We start from the raw sequence: 20,097 nt of genomic DNA, 5'->3' as shown, positions 1-20,097 counted from the left end.
TCAAAGCTGTACTGAAACGCTGTTCCTTTTATTTTATCAATAACCCCTGAGAAATTTATTTTCTCAAGATACATTATTGTAGCCTCTCTCTCTGTTCATATATTATTATTACAAATAAATAATGTATTTGAAATTTTGTTGGTTTGGTTTTGCCAAATAGCAACATATGCATTTCTTATAGATCTTATTGATTGCTCAAAGTTAATTTTACTGGCTGTGAATTTTATATAAAGTTAAACCTTAAATTAATATACTTTTTTCAGGATAAAAAATGCTTTATACTACCTTTTTAAGGAAAACAGTGGAAGTAAACATGACAACTCCAATTTTAGAACTCTCGGAGACCAGTCTGGGAAGTTGCCAGCTTTGGAGCCTTGTGATGCAAAACCTTACAAGCGTGAGTATTAAAAATGAGATTTTGCAAAATGTCGACAAGCAACATCCAATAGTAATCAACTGTTGTGTCCTACCTTTACACTAAGGGTCCTTTCACACAAGGCCACTAGACAGCCACCGGCTACTGGTCGGGCAACTGCAGTTGATGGTACAGGCAACTGGCAAGCCACTGTCCAACTAGTTGAGAAAATGCTGACTAATAATGAACATCTCCTTCTTTTTGCGTTACTAATCAAGAAAAGAAGGCAGAGACACAGGCGTATATGTTCCATGTTTATCCCATGGCCGTCCATCTATATTTCATCAAGGGGGGGCTGGGGAGTACGGAATAACTCCTAGAGTAAAGAGGGCGGGGATCCAGGAAATGTTTAAAATTGAGGTAAAATATTTATGATTTTATTGTAAAGCATTTGTAGTTAATTTATATATTTTGTCCCCAGTACAAAATCAAATATGTTAAAACAGTTTAAAAACCGATAAATACGATATTCCTGGATTCAAGCGTGAACTGATGACTGTTTGCCCCGAAACAGTTGGTGCTTACTCTTCCACAGTTGAGGCTACTAGTGGCCCCCAAAGCAGAATGGTTCCTACGTGTCTGCAACGGCCTGTGAAAACCTCAAAATGTGTCCGCAAGCGCTAAAACTAAAAAGCTAAATAATGACTTATATACCGATATATATATATATATATTCACTCTTTAGGGCTACTAGTAATATAGTTAAATAAAATAAGTAAATTTCAATAACTTGTATAGCCTACTTTTAAAACAAAAAACTAAAAAACTATTAAGGGGTAGGCATAATCAGGTTATTTAAATTTACTTTTTTTTAAATACGTATACACATACCTTAACAAGTGTTAACAAGGTCTTCAGAAGTAAAACTTTAACTATAGTTTCTTTATATAAACACACTAGGGATGGACGGGATTGAAATTTTAGTTCGGGACGGGATTTTTATTTCCTTCCCGATTTTCGGGACGGGATGGGACAGGATTTTTTTTTGTGCATAAAAAAATGTACTGTATTGCAGTTACCAAAAAAGACATACGAAATCAATTTTTACCATTTGTGGCACTGATCTATAAAAACCAAAAAATGGGTAACAATTTACAGGTACCTATAGAAACTTGTGACTCGCGGGTCACGGGGTGATCGTCTGTAGAACTCACGGTCACAGCGCGATCGTCGTCATGACTCGCGGTCACGGCGCGATCGTCGGTATGACTCCGCGGTCACGGGGTTATCGTCGGTATGACTCCACGGTCACGGCGCGATCGTCGGTATGACTCCGCGGTCACGGGGTTATCGTCGGTATGACTCGCGGTCACGGCTTGATCGTCAGTATGACTCCGCGGTCACGGCGCGATCGTCGGTAGGACTCTGCGGTCACGGCGCGATCGTCGGTATGACTCCACGGTCACGGTGCGATCGTCGTCATGACTCGCGGTCACGGCGCGATCGTCGGTATGACTCGCGGTCACGGCTCGATCGTCAGCATGACTCCGCCATCACGGCATGATCGTCAGTATGACTCCGCGGTCACGGCGCGATCGTCGGTAGGACTCTGCGGTCACGGCGCGATCGTCGGTAGGACTCCGCGGTCACGGGGTTATCGTCGGTATGACTCCACGGTCACGGTGCGATCGTCGTCATGACTCGCGGTCACGGCGCGATCGTCGGTATGACTCGCGGTCACGGCTCGATCGTCGGCATGACTCCGCCATCACGGCATGATCGTCAGTATGACTCCGCGGTCACGGCACGATCGTCGGTAGGACTCTGCGGTCACGGCGCGATCGTCGGTAGGACTCCGCGGTCACGGCGCGATCGTCGGTATGACTCGCGGTCACGGCGCGATCGTCGGTAGGACTCCGCGATCGTCGTTATGACTCCGCGGTCACGGCGTGACTGTCGGGGTCGGTATGACTCCGCGGTCACGGTGCGATCGTCGGTCCAATAATCGCGGCCACGGCGCGATCGTCGTTATGACTCCGTAAATGTGTCCGCAGGCCCGCGTTTCTCGGCGTTTCGTGTCCGCGACAATGTCGCAGCGTCGTTCGTTGTTCTGCTTTGGGGCTAGTGGCTTGGTCTTAAGACTTGATTTTCTCTCTTTTGAGCTCCAGCCTGTATCTCTTGGGGTGCGCCGAGACATGGCTGACTACATGCTTCTGCTCTAAATGATCAGAGGTCTTCTATTTTGTCCGGACATCCTGTCAAAAATAGATTTTAAGGTACCGTCTGGCACTAAGAATAGGGAACTCTTCGTCCGAAGACTGTTGCTCCAGACTATCACCTGTTCTGTGACACATTCTCTCACATCAGAAGATGTGTATCAAAAATCTTCACCCATTGAACCTGCACCTGAACTTGAAGGCCTACCACCTGACGCTAGATTTTCACCAATATTTATTTATGTTGTCTCTGATGTATGCAAAATTTGTAGAACTGTATTATTAATGTTTGTTCCTGCATCCATCTTATGTTCTTATTTCTCTTTTTTATTCTCTTATTTAAATTATTCTCTTATTTATTGTATAATAATTTCACACTGTATTTTTTTATCTCACTCATGCACTTTATACCTGTTGCCATCTATAACTTTCTATTAATAGTTTGTAAATATTTATATTGTTACTACTTATTTGTTACTGTTCACTACAACTCATTACAATTTATTTCTGTTTATTTCAAGTTGTAAATGTATTTTCATTGTAAAGTGGCTATGCCGTTGGGAAATAAATAAATAAAAGGCTTCCATTAAATTCAGTGACGAGTTGCCTCCACTGCATTTGCCTAAAATAAAAAATGTTTTTCGAAACACAAATACAAAAATGTTAGAATATGACTTTTTATTATTTTCACGACTTTAAGCATCTCTACTAGCGTAAGAAATGTTTAAAAAATTTATAAAATATGTAACAATGATCCAGTAATTCAGGTCCAAAGTTTGCAATTTTCAACATTTAAAAACTGGGTAACAATTTATTTTGGAATTTTCGAACCGTGTATTACCACACTTGAAGCAATATCTGACTCAATTTCGGTAAAAAACGTAAAAGCCCAAGCAACATTTATAAGCTGTGGCGGCCCTCCAGGAAAAAACTTAAAAGCAGTTGCTATCCTGAATGTTTCCTAGTGAAACTTTGTACAGTAGTTCATAGTTACTTATTGTTTTTATCACTTGACTGTAAATGGTGGATGGATGCATTAAAATTTTAACCTAGTTGATAACTAAGATTTTGTTGTTATTTTTAATTTATACATTGTAGAATGTTTGTGTACTTTCTAAATATATCTGGCAGGACTTTCTTGTTCCTAACAACCATACAAATCTGATCTAAATCATGATAATTTCTACTGTAGTATGTGAGAATGCCTTAGGTTATTCAATATAATTTGTTTGCTTGTTTTGTTTCAGCCCCTGAATCTGCATTTCTCCCAAAAATTGAAAATGAAAAAACAGGTTAGTCATTACATATGAATACTTATTCTTGAAAAATGGTTTCTTTTTACTTCCTCCGATACAGTCAGTGTATATCAAAATAACCCCGCCGCAGCAAACCTGCAGACTAAGCGAATTTCCATTTGCCTGAATGGATTTACATTAAAATGTCTCCTTAAAATATCACATTATTATTCACTATCTAAATAGCACTAGTTTAACGAGTACTTAGGTTTGCTGCAACAGGGAGGGTAAAGAAGTTTTTTTTTTTTTTTTTTTTTTTTTTTTTTAATGTTAATAGTTTAGTATGAAATAAATGCATTTTCCAAATTTGATCAAAATATGTTCATAAACAAGCAAACTACAACAGTTTATTTATTTTCCATAAGAATAACATGGGAATTTAAAATTAACAATATTTTGGAATTTTCTCCGTAACCATTAGGTGCATAATAACGCTTCAATATACTAAATTATTTGTTTTTTTTAAGCTATACAAATTATTTTGGAAAGAAATTGCTAAATTTTATAAAGTTTTTTGGGTCTAAAATAGCAAAAACCAATTTTTACCCCATAAAACCCCCGTTCCCATAGTCTGATCATGCTGGTTTGTGAACTCATTTGAATAAATGTAGGTTTACACGTGTATACCAAACTTCATCAAAATCGGATCAATTTTGCTCGAGTTATCGTGCTAACGGACACATATATAAATGTGAAATAAAAACCAGAGTACCCTGAAATTCATTGTTATTAAAATTAATATGATAAATATGAATTTCAGGGTACTCTGGTTTTTATTTCGCTTGAGTTATGTATTGAAAAAGTAGCCCTAAAAAAAGTGAACAGAACCATAAAATATATATATATATATGTATATGTAGATGAATTTGAACAAATGGTATTTTTGGCCACTAGGGACCTTTAAAACAAAAAAGTAAATTTATCCCGGGTCCAGGTCTTACCATGAGTACTACAGTAATAGCTTATTCCCTCTACGGGAAATTCGCTAAAAGTATTGTTTTTGTCAAGATTTTTTATTTCGAGTTTTGGGTGAAAATTTGGCTGACAACGAACTACACTCACGGTCAAAGGAATTTACAAGGGTTAGAAGGGTAGCCTGCCTAAGCCATATGGAATTGCACTCACGGTCAAAAATCGGTCTTTCACGGCTGAACGCTTTGCTAGCCCCTTAGTAATCTGTTTATTCCGTTCTCTGTCTTACTTTATCCAATACTTTATTTAATACACGTTTTAGTGTCTGTCCCAATAAATACAACAATAAATAACCTAACCTAACCTAACCTTTACAAAAGAAGCTTCGTTATAATAAGAATATAGCCTATCATGTTATCGTAAATACTATGCTAGAATTTTCTGTGCGCATATATATGTGTATTTTTTACAATGTCAGTAGTAAGTTTATTTTTTGACGTTTAGATTCATTTAATCAAAACTTTTTAATATATTTCAACTAATTTAATAAGTTTTAATCAATTCAATCATGGTGTTGCACAATGTGATAAAGGCTAATTAAAAACTGACCGTGAGTGCAGTTCTGGTACCCCCAGAAAGGCTCAAAGTGACCGTGAGTGCAGTTCCGTAGTTGGATTAGGACCAGGGACTGACCTTGAGTGCAGTTCCAGCCCTCCCGAAAATTTAAGTACCAGTTCTCATAATTAGATTTTTCTCTTGTAACTTTTGATACAAAACTCATTTCCCCAAAGTACAACTAAATAAATTAGCTGAGTAAACTAGAGGTTTATTAATTATTACCATAAATTTGAAAAAAAAATATGTTAGCCTATAACTCTATTGGAATTTGAGACGGCTTGTTATCTGCAATTTTGTTCTGGGTTTTAAAGTCTAATGTAACTCAATCCAGCCAGTACAAAATAGACCTATAGCTTGTGTTTGTTTTTTGTGTTTTTTTTTTTCAAAAATATAAAACTTAGTTGATGGGCTGCTTAGTTAGCTTCAGGTCACCAATTTTGTCCAAAAAAGGTAAAACTGATATTTTGCTCGCAAGTTTTTTGAAATACAGGGAGGTCCAAAGAGAACTGACTCATTTTAACATACATTTTTATTTACAAAATTGTAACTAGGCCTACATGGTAATATTTTCATATAATCTATATGTTGGATATTTTAAGTTTCTTGATTTTAAAACCAAACAATTCCTTATTTATATTTTTCTGTTTCAAACAAAACCTAGCCCAAGTAATTTTCCGCTATTCAGCCGCTCTTCGCGATAACGAAGGTATGCAGCCTTTGCCCTCAACGCTGATATCCTTCAAACGAGGCAGTCCACTGTCGTCTGCCGCTGAATTATCATCATATTTTCTATTGTCTATCCGCATCATCTTTTCATCATCCCGCAATTTTTACCTTTTTACTTTTTAAATTAATCAGTCTGTACAGTGCTAAGCTAATAGAAGTGACAATAGTTTTGTTTTTATCCCAAAAAGAAATTATTTTTTGTTCATTTAACGGATAATTGTAATAGTGCAAGTAGTTCAACGTGTACATGGACTGTCCTCGTCGACGCCGCCATTGCCCAGTGCTTCAAGTCAGGTGGGGTACCCCAAACCAAACATCTCTTCAGCTTCACTAAGGTCTGTGACAGTAATTCAACATTATTTAGCACTTTAAAAATTAGCCTAATTAAGACTGATTAATTTCATTCTAAGTACATATATTTTTCTTATTATACCAAACACTATACATATGAAAATATTACCATGTAGTTAAAATTTTAGATAAAATGTTTTAGATAAAAATTTTGTTAGATAAAATCAAAAGTTGTTGGTGATATTCAATAAATCTCAATATGACCACTGTTTAAGGCTTTGCAAATCAAAATTCAACCTCAAATTTAAAAATGTATGTTTAATAAATCTGATGAATTGTTACGAATCAATCTAAACAACAATAAACTACCAAGGAACAACCGTTTTATCCCTATTTTAAAAACAGCAGATTGAACAATTTAATTTAAGTGAAAATAACAGCCGGCACTAAAAAAAATACCCCCGCCGCAGCAAACCTGCAGACTAAGCGAATTTCCATTTGCCTGATTGGATTTACACTAAAATGTCTCCTTAAAAATATCAACATTTATTCCCTATTTAAATAGAATCAGTTTAACACATACTTAGGTTTGCTGCAACAGGGAGGGTAAAAGTGTTTTTTATGTAAAATGTTAATAGATAGTAAGAAATAAAAACATTTTCCAAATTTGGGCAAAAAATGTTAATAAACAAGCAAACTACAACACTTTACTTATTCTCCATAAGAATAACATGGGAATTTTAAATTTACAATTTTTTGGAATTTTCTCCGTAACCATTAGGTGCATTATAACGCTTCAATATACTAAATTATTTGTTTTTTTAAGCTCTACAAAATAGTTTGGAAAGAAATTGCAAAATTTTATGTTTTTTGAGTCAAAAGTGGGAAAAACCCATTTTTACCCCATAAAACCCCCCATAAACCCCTGTTCCCATGGTCCGATCATGCTGGTTCGCGAATTCGTTCGAATAAACGTAGGTTTACACGTTTGTACCAAATTTCATCAAAATCGGATCGTTTTTGCTCGAGTTATCGCGCTAACGGACACATATATAAATATATATATATATATACCAGCTGACCCGGCGAACTTCGTATCGCCTAAGTTATAGGTTTCCCCTAAGACAGACCGATGGAAAGAAAGTACCGTTACGTTTAATTTTCAAGATGATCTCGTTCGCATCGCTCAATCACGTCCTGGTTGAAGTTCGTTCGCTACGCTCACTCACCTTTGGGTTGGAGCTCGTTCGCTACGCTCACTCACCTTTAGGTTGGAGCTCGTTCGCTGCGCTCACTTGCCTTCAGGTTAGCTCGTTCGCTACGCTAACTCGCCTCCAGGTTGAAGTTCGTTCGCTACGCTCACTCACCTTTGGGTTGGAGCTCGTTCGCTACGCTCACTCACCTTTAGGTTGGAGCTCGTTCGCTGCGCTCACTTGCCTTCAGGTTAGCTCGTTCGCTACGCTAACTCGCCTCCAGGTTGAAGTTCGTTCGCTACGCTCACTCACCTTTTGGTTGCAAATTAGCTGTTGTCATAAATGTAAAAGAAATAATAGTGCTGAACCCTGTTGGTAATCCTTGTAACTTTAATGCTATTGAACATCATAGAACAGAACCAACTTGTTTAATTGAAACAGCTGTTAAGATTCATTAATTCCGTTTCTCATAAGGTTAACATGGGAAACTCCAGAGCCACTGGGGCGGAGCCCTTTTAAGAATTTCGAAACGGGAAATAGTTTACGTCCGATTCGCATACCTACAGAATTTACACACCAAATTTCATAACGATCGGTGAAGTCGTTCCGGAGGAGTTTGCAGACAAACACTGTGACACGAGAATTTTATATATTAGATATGAATTTGAACGGATGGTGTTTTTGGCCTCTAGGGACCTCAAAGCGAAAAAAAAAATCGGTCCTGGGTCCAGGTCTTACCATGAGTACTACGGTAATAGCTTATTCCCTATATGGGAAATTCGCTAAAAACCCATGCAATGTTAATTCCATCCCCGAGAAATTCAGCAAAGATGTGCAATGTGCTAAATTTTGATTTAACACCGGCAAAGCCTCTAACAGTGGCCATATTGATATTTATTGAATATCACCAAAAACATTTAGACTTTTCCTATCTGTACATAATATGTAAATGTTACCATGTAGTTAAAATTTTGTAAATAGAAATTTATGTTACAATGTGTCAGTTATTTTTGAACCACCCTGTATATTTAAGGTGTCTTACTATTATGAACAGAGCTGAGCCAGCTCTACTGTGATTGATTCTAAACACTATTTTGAACTGTCATTGAATTTTTTTGCCACTAGGCCTTTGTTTATATATTATGTTTTCAGAAGACATTACCAAGTCAGCCCAGGTGCCTAAAGAGCTTCAGGAAATGCAGCTGCTTGAAGATAAATTGAGTAAAACTGCTCAGGACACGATTCAAAGTTTAGAAACTACAGTTTGTGCTTTAAGAGGCAAGTTTTAACTTCAACTTCACCTTAAAAGTTTGCAAGGATTGTTAATCATTATTAAGTTAGATACAGTACTTACGAAATTGTCCACTTTTGAAATGGTAAATAGATGCTGTTTTTAATGGTAGGCCTATACAAGGCTACTTTCTTTTAACTAGGTCGTGTGAATACTACTATTTCCTTTCAAATTGAATACTGACCCTTAAATAGTAAACATTTTAAAGTTCAATTCAATTTAAAATCTTTATTTCATACAACATCATGCTGAGAGTCCCAAGAGCTACCTTAAATAATGGAAAAGGGGAGGACTAATAATTTTAATTTCATTTTAAGACCCTAAAATTACAATACACGATGGATGTAAGACAAAAAGTAGGCTTTTGTAGATCTTTGTAATAATTATTTAACCAGCCTAGTGAAAAATATCTTCATCTTCATTTACATTAACAGTGCAAGGTAATAGGGATGTAGGCCTACAACTTACTGTTAGCCCTATGTCTGCCCCCTTTATAAAGGACATAAACTTAAATATCATCAAGCTTGTTGTACTTAACATAACTTCATGTCTTGGACATAGGCTACTGGACAACTAGGTTTGAAGGCACAAGAACCTAGGCCTTGAACGTTGGTAAGAACCTAGGTTATTACCATGTAAACTAGTTTAAATTTTCAATTAAAATATTAAAACCCCTTTTAGCCTAAATATAATTATTTTTAGCCTGAGTTAACACATAAATAAATGCCTAAATTGTTAGCTTTTAACCTACGATTACTAATGCTGAAAAATAATAATAAACAATGTGGCCAAGTAAGTAAACAATGCATTAAAGTGAATATTTTCAATTCTAAAAATTAAATTGAAAAGGCTAGTGAAAAACGGCTAGTGAAAAACGGCCATGTAGGTAAAGTATTTTAATGTACAGTAGACTCTCAGTAATCTGGTAGATATAGGACCGTGATACTGTCGTATTAGTGAAAATGCCGGATTACTGGAATGTTATCAATAAAAACACTTAAAATGCACTTAAAACATGTCTCTGGAGATTGCGCGATCGGAAACAACTATTGCCGCAATCGGACATGACGACGATGACGTTTCCGTAATCTTGGGAGGCGGTGATAATATATAAACAGCCGCGGGAGAACAATGACGTTTTTGTTACCGCGAAAGGTGACGTAAACGTCTAAACAAACGCGAGAGATGTTCATGATTTTTCCATGATCGTGCAAGACGATGGCATTTCCATGACTGCGGGAGGGGATGATAATGTATAACGGCCGTGGGAGATGTTCCTTTAAAAAATATAATTTTGTTATGAGTGATCATTAATATATTTACAGATTATTCAAAGATGGTTGAATACTTGGATCAAATAATTAGTTCGAGCAGCACTACAACATGGGACAAAATTAGGAGGCTACAGTCCGATGCGGTGAAGGGAATGGAGAAATCTCGATCTCAACTCCTTAATTTCAAGTAAGACTTATCATATGAACCACATATTATTAGGTTGGAGGTTTTATTAACCCTCGGTTATATGTATATTTCATGTTTAGTAAGTCCCTACTGGCTTAAAAGTTTAAATCAGCTACTTAGCCAATATTGGTTAGTTTGGTGGAATGTTGTACCATTTACAACATTTATTTTAAACCTGTAAAACTTCCTAGATTGATATATTGCATTTTTATGATGCATGCTCATGTTAAAGAACCTCAAATACATTAACAGCCTTAATAGTGATTTGTGATAGAGCAGAGTCACTGTCTAGATGAAAATTGAGTCCTAGCAGAAAATTATGTTAAAATATTAAACCAACCTAATTGTTTTATTTTAAAATGATTTTTCCTCAGTGTTATTTAGAAAATTAGGGATATTAATGAAAATTTTCTTTGTATTTTCTTTTCTTTGAATAGTTCCTGTCAAATCAAATTAATACATTCTAAAAATAAAATTAAACCACTATGGTATTTTGATTCAATAGGTTTGCTGCTAAGAGCTTTTTGTTGTTATTTGTTGTAATTAATATATTACAGAGCACTTGAAAAACAATTGACAGCAAGGTTAAAAGATGATACATACATATCTGATGACATTAAAGCAAAGGCGCAAAATAATGTAAATACAGTTTCAAAGGATGTTAAGGATGCAATCGCAAAGTTGGAAAAGACAAAAGAAAACACAGTGCTAGCGAGACGTTCATGGGATAAAGTCAAAAGAGCAAGGCTCCATTTCTCGGTAAATATATCTTTTTTTTATTTATTTGAAAACAAGCTTTTTACATTTTTTTACAACAGGAAAATCCTAAATAGAAGATTGTAGTTCAAGATAATATGTTTATTGCAATATAAACACTTTACTTTACATTACTTTTTTTTGTGTTTACTTTTTTTTCATACTTTTACCTTAAATATGTTATACAGTAGAACTCCAACTATCCAAACTCCAACTAATCCGAATTGCTTGCAGAAATTATAAAAAAAATAAACTTTAAACCCCAGTAATAAGAATCATTTTAAAGAAAGCAGAAGACTTGATCGCTGCATAATCTAAAACCTCTCTCCCGGTTGTGTTGAAATCATCATCGTCTCCCGCGGTCAGGGAAACATTGTCATCGTTTTCCACAACTGCGGCAAAATAATTAATATATCCCACGGTTGTGTAGACATCATCTTTGTCTCCCGCGGTCACGGAAACATTGCCATCATTTTCCATGATCAAGGCAAAATCTTGAACATTTTCTGCGGTCTTGTGCCGTCACGTAAAGCCATACTTGTACTCTGCAATCGTGGTTGAAAGCGTAAATGTTCTGATGGCGAAATTTTCAAAGCTGCCTGCTGCGATCGCAATAATAAAAGATTGAGCATGACTCAGCCTATTTTTTTTTTAAATACCCTGAATTTGGTAAAAATCCAATTATCCTAATTTTTTAACATCCGAATGTGGTTCGGTCCCAATTGATTCGGATAGTTGGAGTTTAATACTTCTCTAGCATGGGTGTCCATCATAATGTGGGAGGAGGGGGTTAAAAATAACCTTTAAAATGAGGGATGACCAAGGGGTCCTGCCTGCCCCAGAAAATGTTTAAAATTTAGTTACAAAAAGGTTGGTTAACACATTTTTGAATCTGAATTTGCTTTGGCATTTAATCTTTTTTTTATTTACTGCACAAGCTGAAATTGAAGTTAACATTGAATCTCATCTGAGGAGCTCAAGCACCCTAGCTTATATCGGAGTAAATGATCTGCAGTATCCTCGTACTGCCCACATTTCCTACATGCAGTATCTCCATTATAGATTCTCGGGGAGCAAACTGGTCTAGTGGTTAGAGCGCAGGCTTCGGTCCCTGAGGTCCCGGGCTCAAATCCTGCCAAATCACCAATGGATTTCATTTAAGTAATAATGTTGTAACCCCTAGGTCTAGCCTGAAGTAATGTGAAAAACAATCCCAGGCTCGTGCCTAGCGTCCTAGGACAAAAAATAAATAAATTAATAAATTAAAAAAATTATAGACTCTCAATCAATTTAGGTGCAGTTTCAGGAAGCCATGGTCCATGGCCATTCTTGTGATCTGTCTTAGTTGCCTCCTGTCTAATCTAAGAGATTTGGAGTAAAAAATCTGGAAAAGGGAGAAGAGGAAAACCTTGCTTACCCTATGGTTTTGAGGCCTAACCCATCTTTTCCTGTGGAGTTCCGCTGAAAGACTGTGATCCTACAAAGTCTGAGGCTGACACCTTGTTTGCCAACTTTTCAGCCACCTCGTTCCCTTCAGGAACCCAACAGATTATTACCGTCAACCTGACCAGGGCACATACTGCGGCAGACCCAGACCACCTTAGTTTTGAACCCGCAGGAGTCGAGCACCTTGAGCGCAGCCTGGCTGTCTGTGAAAATGGAAATTTTCATGTCCCCGAGGCCCTGCCCCAGATTCTCCCTGGCCCACTCCAATGTTCGCAGTTATCTCAGCCTGGAACACAGTGGGATGTGTTCCCGTGGGAAGACATAAGTCCACCCCATTCTTCACTCTGTGAATTCTAGACCTTGTCACACTTCTTATCTTAGAACCATGAGTACCATTCAAGGTCGCTCTGTGAAAAAAGATTCCCTCCCGAACTCCACTCATCCCTGGATAGAAGAAGGATTGTGAATGGCCTGGCAAAGAAGAATGGAATCGGCATTATGGTCCGAGGGCATGTCCAGTATTTCCCCTCTTATCGTCTGAGTGATCCGAGAGTGACCTCGGGATCCTACTACGTTCAACCAAAGGTTTTCACACTGGAGTCTGTAGGTAGTCTTCCTCGCAGTGACCTTGACATGCAGGTCAATTGGAGTGAGGTTGAGAAGGCAGTCCAGTGAAGCTTCCGGACAGCTTCTCATCAGGCCAGTGATGATGAAACAGGTGAGTCTTTGGACGTCAGCCAAATCTCTCACCATCAACACCGAGTCCCTTTTGGGCCACCACACAAGTGATCCGTGTGTCATGGCAGGCTTTACCACAGAGACGAACAGCCAGAGCACAAGGTCTTGAGCCCCCAGGTCCCTCCCACCATTCGCCTGCATGCCATGAGTGACCACTTACCTCGGTCAATGACCTTTTGGAGTTGTGGGCATTGCAGCTTTCGGTCTAGTAGCACTCCAGGTACTTAACATGATGCTGCAGTGCAAACACTGAGCCTTGCCGTCTCAAAGGTCCGATGCCGTTAAGATCCCACATCCTGGTGAAGGGGATCACCGCCGCTTTCAAGGGTTTAATTGAAAGGCCTACCCCTGTGCTTCACTGGCCAACTGACCTCAAAGCCGTATTAATGGGATCGGAGACTGTTTTTTTGAATACACCCACTACCAGAATCGCAATGTCGTCAGCATGTTCTTGAACAAATTACCACTCAGTTTTCAAAATAAAAATTAAAAAACCCACATTTAAATTGTTTTTACTAAAACATGTCATTACAATCTAAATCACATGTTTACAATTAATTAATTATTGAGTTAATAATTTGTTATTGTTGTTAAATCATATTCTTAGGTTTATTCATCTATATCTTTAATATAAAATTATCAATTAAATGTCATTTTGCTTTCAGGAAGAACTTGAAATACTTTTTCCGAATATTTGGTTGAATGATGAAAAACTGAATGTACCTGCTGATCAATTCGACTCTTTTATTGAATATGTCATAAGTATGATGGCTTTTTGGGGTAAACAGAGTTTGATTTGCACTAATGAAGAGGTAGATATACAATTGATTATAATTATTCTAATTAAAAAAATGTTTTATGTATGGCAAGTGGCTTGCATGCATACACTGCTGCTGTTATACTCCTGGCTGAGTAAATGTTTTATTTGTAAATTTAATTTGCTCAACAAGTTAAATAGTTTGTATTACATATTTGGTCCTGAGAATTAATTGTTTCTCACTTTATATTATGCTGCATGTATAAAATTGAGCTGGTAGCATATTGAACATCTTAAGAATTATAAAAGAAAAATCAAATGCAACAGTATAGTATCTTTGTTAGATTAAGAAACCATATTTGACTTAACATTCAATAGTCAATGTCAACCAATCAGTTACTGCTAAAAAATGCAATAAAAATAATAGTTTTATGATGACTGTTAAATTTTATCTCTAACTCAGGCAGTATTTTTGTGAATAATCAATTTGCGCTGTCCATTGCCTACTGCCATAAAACTGTTTATGGCTTTATGTTCATAGGCTTCATGTTCATAGTAAACTTGTAACTAATCTATAATCTTATTTTATAAGTTAAAATATTTTTTATAGAATCTATAACATAGATCTAAAATAGATTTCTAAGCCTATTTATTACCCACTAAACAATGATAAATGCTCAAAATTTGTATGATTTCACTTTATTTATCGCAGTTAGGTAAAGCCTTGAAAGTTACCATCGATTTCGGCGGGTTTCACCTAGTTTATAATATTAGTGTGATTTATACTCAAATAATCAACAATATAAATTTTTATCTCTATCTGGTAATATTATTTTAACATATGTATAAAACTGAATCTCAGGTCATATTATCCACGTTAAGTATATTCTCTGATTTTTAGCCAGAGAGTAAAGAAAATTTCAATTCCCTGATTGAGGACTACAAAAACAATAATCCTGAAGCTATACAAAAAATTGCAGATGATCTCGCCACCCATATGCTAAGATTTGAGAAGGCAAAATATGGAGCAGAATTGCAGAAAAATGTGGGTATTTTAATTTATGCATTTTGATTTATTCATAGTTTCATAGTAAAATGAATTGGTTAATGTTAGCTAGGTTAATAATTAGCTATCTATATTAAGTTAACGATGATTGTTTGGCAAACTTCTAACACCAGCCAAGAGAATAATGTTAAGTCTCAAAGAGAATGTAGCTGATCGTCTCTTTGATAAAGTATGGATACACATTTGTCTTATAACAAATCTATCTATATCTGTAATACGTGAAGCCTTTTTTGTGAACACTACTCCTCACTTATTTGTGGACCAATTTAAACGTTTAAGATGTCAACAAATTATTCTCAATTTAATGTTTTGCAATAAGGTTTTAGAATTTTAAAATTCTCACCTTTAAGGGCGCCAGAGGCTCTCAAAGGTTTTTCCTCATAATAATTACATAGAACAAGTAAAAAAATAGCTGTTTATAAAAAGAAACTCAAAGAAAGCTTTTTTTGGGAGTAAATATTGATGTTTGTGATACTTATTCAGGAGGTTATAGACCAATGTAAACAGTTAATCAGTTTCGTTGGAAGAACAAAAAATGCCTTTAGTTCAAAGAATAAATATTGAAAACAGGACGAGGAGACAATTAATAAGATGTCTTATGTGTAAAAATAGATAGGCCTGGTCTAACAGTAAGGAATCTACAGTATGGTCCACAAGAGTCTGCAGTTGAGGGAGGAGCCTATTTACCACGTGACTTCGAAAGAGCCAATGAGGACAGTGCGGTGTTGCCAAATCTAATAATACCAGCTGATTTGAAATAATTGTTTAGTTTGTTTTAATTAGTGTCGAAAAGTAGTGAATGGGTGATATTGCAACGTCACGCTAATCCAGTCTTGGTATTGGCTGCCACCAACTATACTTGCCAGTTCTGTTATTCAACTTACTTAAGAAGGGAAACAAATACATGAAGAATGTACACATCGTGTTATCACAGTGGTAAAGTAAACTTGCCTAATTTCAGATCAAATAAATACAAGAAATGTTTACTGGTAACAGCTATGAGCCAGTCGGAAAACATTTAAAAAAAGGCCAGCTTCTGAAAAATTATGAAATATTTACAAGACGTGTTTGTTATATCTATATCAAACTGTTTCTAACAGCAATGAGTATTTCCATAATATAAGCTTTTAGTTGAGTCTTTTAAGCTCATCAACAATTATGAATGTTATTAGTTTGAAAATAACTCTTGTATAATACTGGGAGGTACCTGACAATGGCTCAATTTCGAGCAACAGGTGCACTAGTTTGTAGTTTAATCTGTGTGTGTTTCAACCGGTAGTTATGCTTATATTTCTGATGATGAGACTAGTTCAGTTAGTAGAGGTGAAAGTTATCTGTCATAATAGGATAAATTATATTACCACTGATGGGTCACCAGAGAATACTGAGCATACTGAGAATACCCTATTATTTTTGATACATTGTGTTAACTGTTTGTTTGAACGAGGAAATGAAATAACTGTCCCCTTGATCATGCTTCCTACTAACAGCGAGCATCACGAATTAATAGTATTTTGCTAAAAGATTACTAATAATACCATTTTATTTTTGTAATCTAGTCTGAACAGTTGGATCGAGCGAGTGAAATAACGTTGAATTTGTCTTCCCATTAACAGCGATTGGCTGAAACGTACTGGCCGAGGAAGTCTTATGCAACAAAAACAATAGTACCTATTATTTATTTCACTTGTTACCAAAAAACTAAGGAACATTCCTAATTTTATTTGTAGGTACTGGCACACCAGGCCAAGTGTGACCATGCAGCCAAGACTTTGATGAAGCAGACCAAGGAAGTGTATGCAGATCTCACAGCTGAGGCTCTCAGCATTAAAGAAAAGGTATTTACTCTACAAGTAACAGAACAACTCTGATAGTGTTTGAAGAAATATTTGATTTATTAGTGTTTTTCAACAATTTTTATCAGTAAAGCAAGCCTGCTGTTCTACCTACCTACCAGAAAATCTTTAAAACAAATGTTATTTTGGTGAATTTATAAAAACATGTTGATAACGATGAAACATTAGTTTTATCAATCGAGACAATTTTTTCCACAAAATCAGTAGAGAAATTCTAAAATCGCACCTGATGCCCATGACTTCAGCTGATTCTTTTTCACTCTAGGGTGTAAACATACTTCAGCAGCCATTATAGCAGCCATTTTGGCAGCAGTTAAAAAACAACTCCTTTTTTATGTGTATGTTTCAGCCTGTGTATCAGTGGCCACAATCGACAGCAGTAAAGATTACTCCAGTTTTGGATTTTAACTTATATTAAGTGAAATCTTTACTTTAGTCTACTCTTAGAAAAAATCCTATGTGAGGACGTCTTCAGTGTTGTTTTGTGACCTTTAATTGCATATGTATAAGAACATGGGATCTTAATTTCTAAAGTAAGCTTATTCTACTCTTAACATTTTCTGACTTTAAAGGAGGTCGAACGCAAAATACAACAACAGCTGGAGGAGCGTCTAGCTCAGGCAAGAGCAGAACACAAGATGGAGGTGGCCAAGATGGTGGGGCGAATGCAAGGAGCTAATGAGGCAATTGCAAGTATGTAGCATTGCATAATCAATTAGATAACTAATAATGGCATTGGTTCTCTTAGTTTAGTCAAGAAAGTTTTTGAGCCTACAACTAATTTTCAAAACAACAATTCTCAACAATGTTTAACCTACTAAACTGTATAAAAATATTAAGGGAATCTGTACCGTTAGAGCCCTATTACACTTGGTCAGCAGACGACATCACCGGTGGCGTCACCGGTTACTGTACTGGCAGCCAGCCAAGACACTGTAGTCACCAGAAGTGAGGCAAACCTTAGATCCCCCAGTCCAGTGCCTACGGCCTACACATTCAGCGCGCTGTCACCTTGTCCTAGCTCCACATGCACTGTTATCCGTGTCTTACCTCTTCAGTTTGAAAAATGTCTGGTGAATAAACGTGGAAGAGATGCAGGAAGGAAGAAGATTCAGTGAAGGAAGCCAGTCTAGTGCAGATAAATGTAGGGATGAAAAATATAACAAGAAATGGAAAAACAAGAGGGTTGTGTTAAAGAGTTCCAGTGGAAGTGATATTACCGGGAAAGGAAACTAGGGGTCTGGGGTACAGAAAATTTAAGGTCGGTACGGTTCAGTACGGTACAACATTTTGTACCTCGGTTCTCGGTACAAAATCGGTACGGTACGTGGCTACCATTATTTTTTCTACTCTCTTCTCAGAATTGTATTTAAACCAATATTTTAAATTTAACACATTGACATTACTATGAAAATGGATAGTATCGTACATTCATGGTTTTCTAACAACAATAATTACAGTCCATACATTATTAAAACCTTTATTCCTAACAGTATTGTGTTAAGAAACACAGTTAATCATTAAGCGTGCGCGCTTGTTTTTTTACACTGGAAGATGATTTCTGAACTATAACCTTCTTTTGACTGTGCGTTACGAACATTAAATAGTTGAGTTTTATTTAAGTTTTAGCCCATTAGCTTCAAACCAGCTTGCCAGTTCATAGAAAGTTTGATTAATTTTATGCTCCAATTCAAAATAGGACTTAGCTTTAATAATTGCTGTTGTATCATCTGCATATAGAATAATTTTTTTTACATTCCTTGGTAAATCATTTATATATAGTAAAAAGAGCAAAGGTCCTAAGATTTGATATTAACAAATTTTTCATAGCCTAATATCATTTCTTTGAAACCGCTATTCTAGGTATGATTTAAGGGTGCGCTCTACCTCAGCTTGGAAATCTCAGCTCGGGCTTCAGTAGCTAAGTTGGACCATTGAACATCGCCGCGAGAAGCGCTTGCAGAGGTTTCCAAGATTCCTGTTTTTGAATTAACCAATAATGGATACCTACGCACTCTAACGGCTTATAGTAGTACAAAGACCAATCTATAATTTTTCGTTTTTCAAATAAAGTTTTTTTAATAAGTTAGGACTATTTAAAAAAAGACATTTTTTCTTGTCCTACAACTCTGGTTTATAAGGTGTGTATTAAAAATAATTGAAATAATGAAACCACAAACTATAGAAAATTTCATCCTCTTTAATATGAGACCTTAACTTTGATTCTACCTTCAATGTAGTAGGTGAAAACAGATATCTTGCAAACCCTTACATTCGGTGGCACGTCAGGGGTAAGGCGCTTAATGTAATTGATTGCTAAGAAAATTTGTACACATCAAGCTTTTGTATACTGTGGTTAACACAATCAAAGGCCTTGGAAAAGTCACAGAAGACCCCTATGGTCGCTCCCTTTCCACAAGACATTCAAGAATTTTATAAGAGTCTAGAAGTCTTCATTCACTTGCATGGACAGGGAATGCATCCTACAGATAAGGTAGGTTATACACATTACTTCATTCTTTAACTCCTAGCTTACATCAGAAGGTTTATGATTTATGTGCTCCTTAAGTACCTTTGGATAAATCATATACAGAATTGGTGAGAATGTTGACAGATTATGTTGATCCACAGCCAAGTACTTGGGCTTTACAGCATAAATTCATGTCTAGAGTACAGGGACCAAATGAGACAGTTAAGATTTATTATGTGGAATTGCAAAAATTTACATCTAATTGTGAGTTAAACTTTTAGTTTTGCCAGCAATCAATCGCTAATACACTTTTGCGAATGCATTTCATAAGGGGGTTAGTTAATAAAGATATTAGAGCCAAATTACTTCAGGATAACTCATTTGGATGGTTTCAAGATTTTGTCAAAGTAGCGACAGCAAATTGCAAATCATGAAAGTGATCTATCTGAATACTATGAAACTAAAACAAATAGATCTAATACAGTACATCAGATTGAGGATAAATACAAAAATGTATAAACTAAATCGAAGATATCGAAGCAGAAAACACCTTCACCTCTTTTTGAGAGCCTTAAAGGAAAATGTTACAGATGTGGTTCTCAAAACCACTAGTCACAATCTTCAACCCAGAAAAAGTCTTCCATCCACGT

At 36.3% G+C, this 20,097-nt stretch overlaps 1 protein-coding gene across 2 annotated transcripts in view; it reads left to right on the top strand.

Annotated features, from left to right (window-relative positions):
* LOC128986222 (MICOS complex subunit Mic60-like) overlaps positions 1-20,097 on the top strand; it is a 49,038-nt gene that overhangs the window by 13,421 nt on the left and 15,520 nt on the right. The window contains exons 4-12 of one of the 2 annotated variants that reach the window (XM_054406453.1): positions 264-397; positions 3,819-3,863; positions 8,762-8,884; positions 10,223-10,358; positions 10,916-11,117; positions 13,964-14,110; positions 14,957-15,100; positions 16,852-16,959; positions 17,550-17,670. In XM_054406453.1, the coding sequence (XP_054262428.1) occupies positions 264-397; positions 3,819-3,863; positions 8,762-8,884; positions 10,223-10,358; positions 10,916-11,117; positions 13,964-14,110; positions 14,957-15,100; positions 16,852-16,959; positions 17,550-17,670 (1,160 nt within the window). Of the gene's footprint in view, positions 1-263; positions 398-3,818; positions 3,864-8,758; positions 8,885-10,222; positions 10,359-10,915; positions 11,118-13,963; positions 14,111-14,956; positions 15,101-16,851; positions 16,960-17,549; positions 17,671-20,097 lie in introns of both variants that reach the window. The other variant, XM_054406452.1, reaches the window with a different exon arrangement.

This window comes from Macrosteles quadrilineatus, unplaced genomic scaffold (genome assembly GCF_028750875.1).
Source record: "Macrosteles quadrilineatus isolate MER2022 unplaced genomic scaffold, UCM_ALF_1.0 Scaffold_2__2_contigs__length_208266976, whole genome shotgun sequence".
Lineage (NCBI taxonomy): Eukaryota > Metazoa > Arthropoda > Insecta > Hemiptera > Cicadellidae > Macrosteles > Macrosteles quadrilineatus.
Note: the sequence above shows the minus strand (reverse complement) of the source record. Positions and strands in the feature narration are given on the sequence as shown.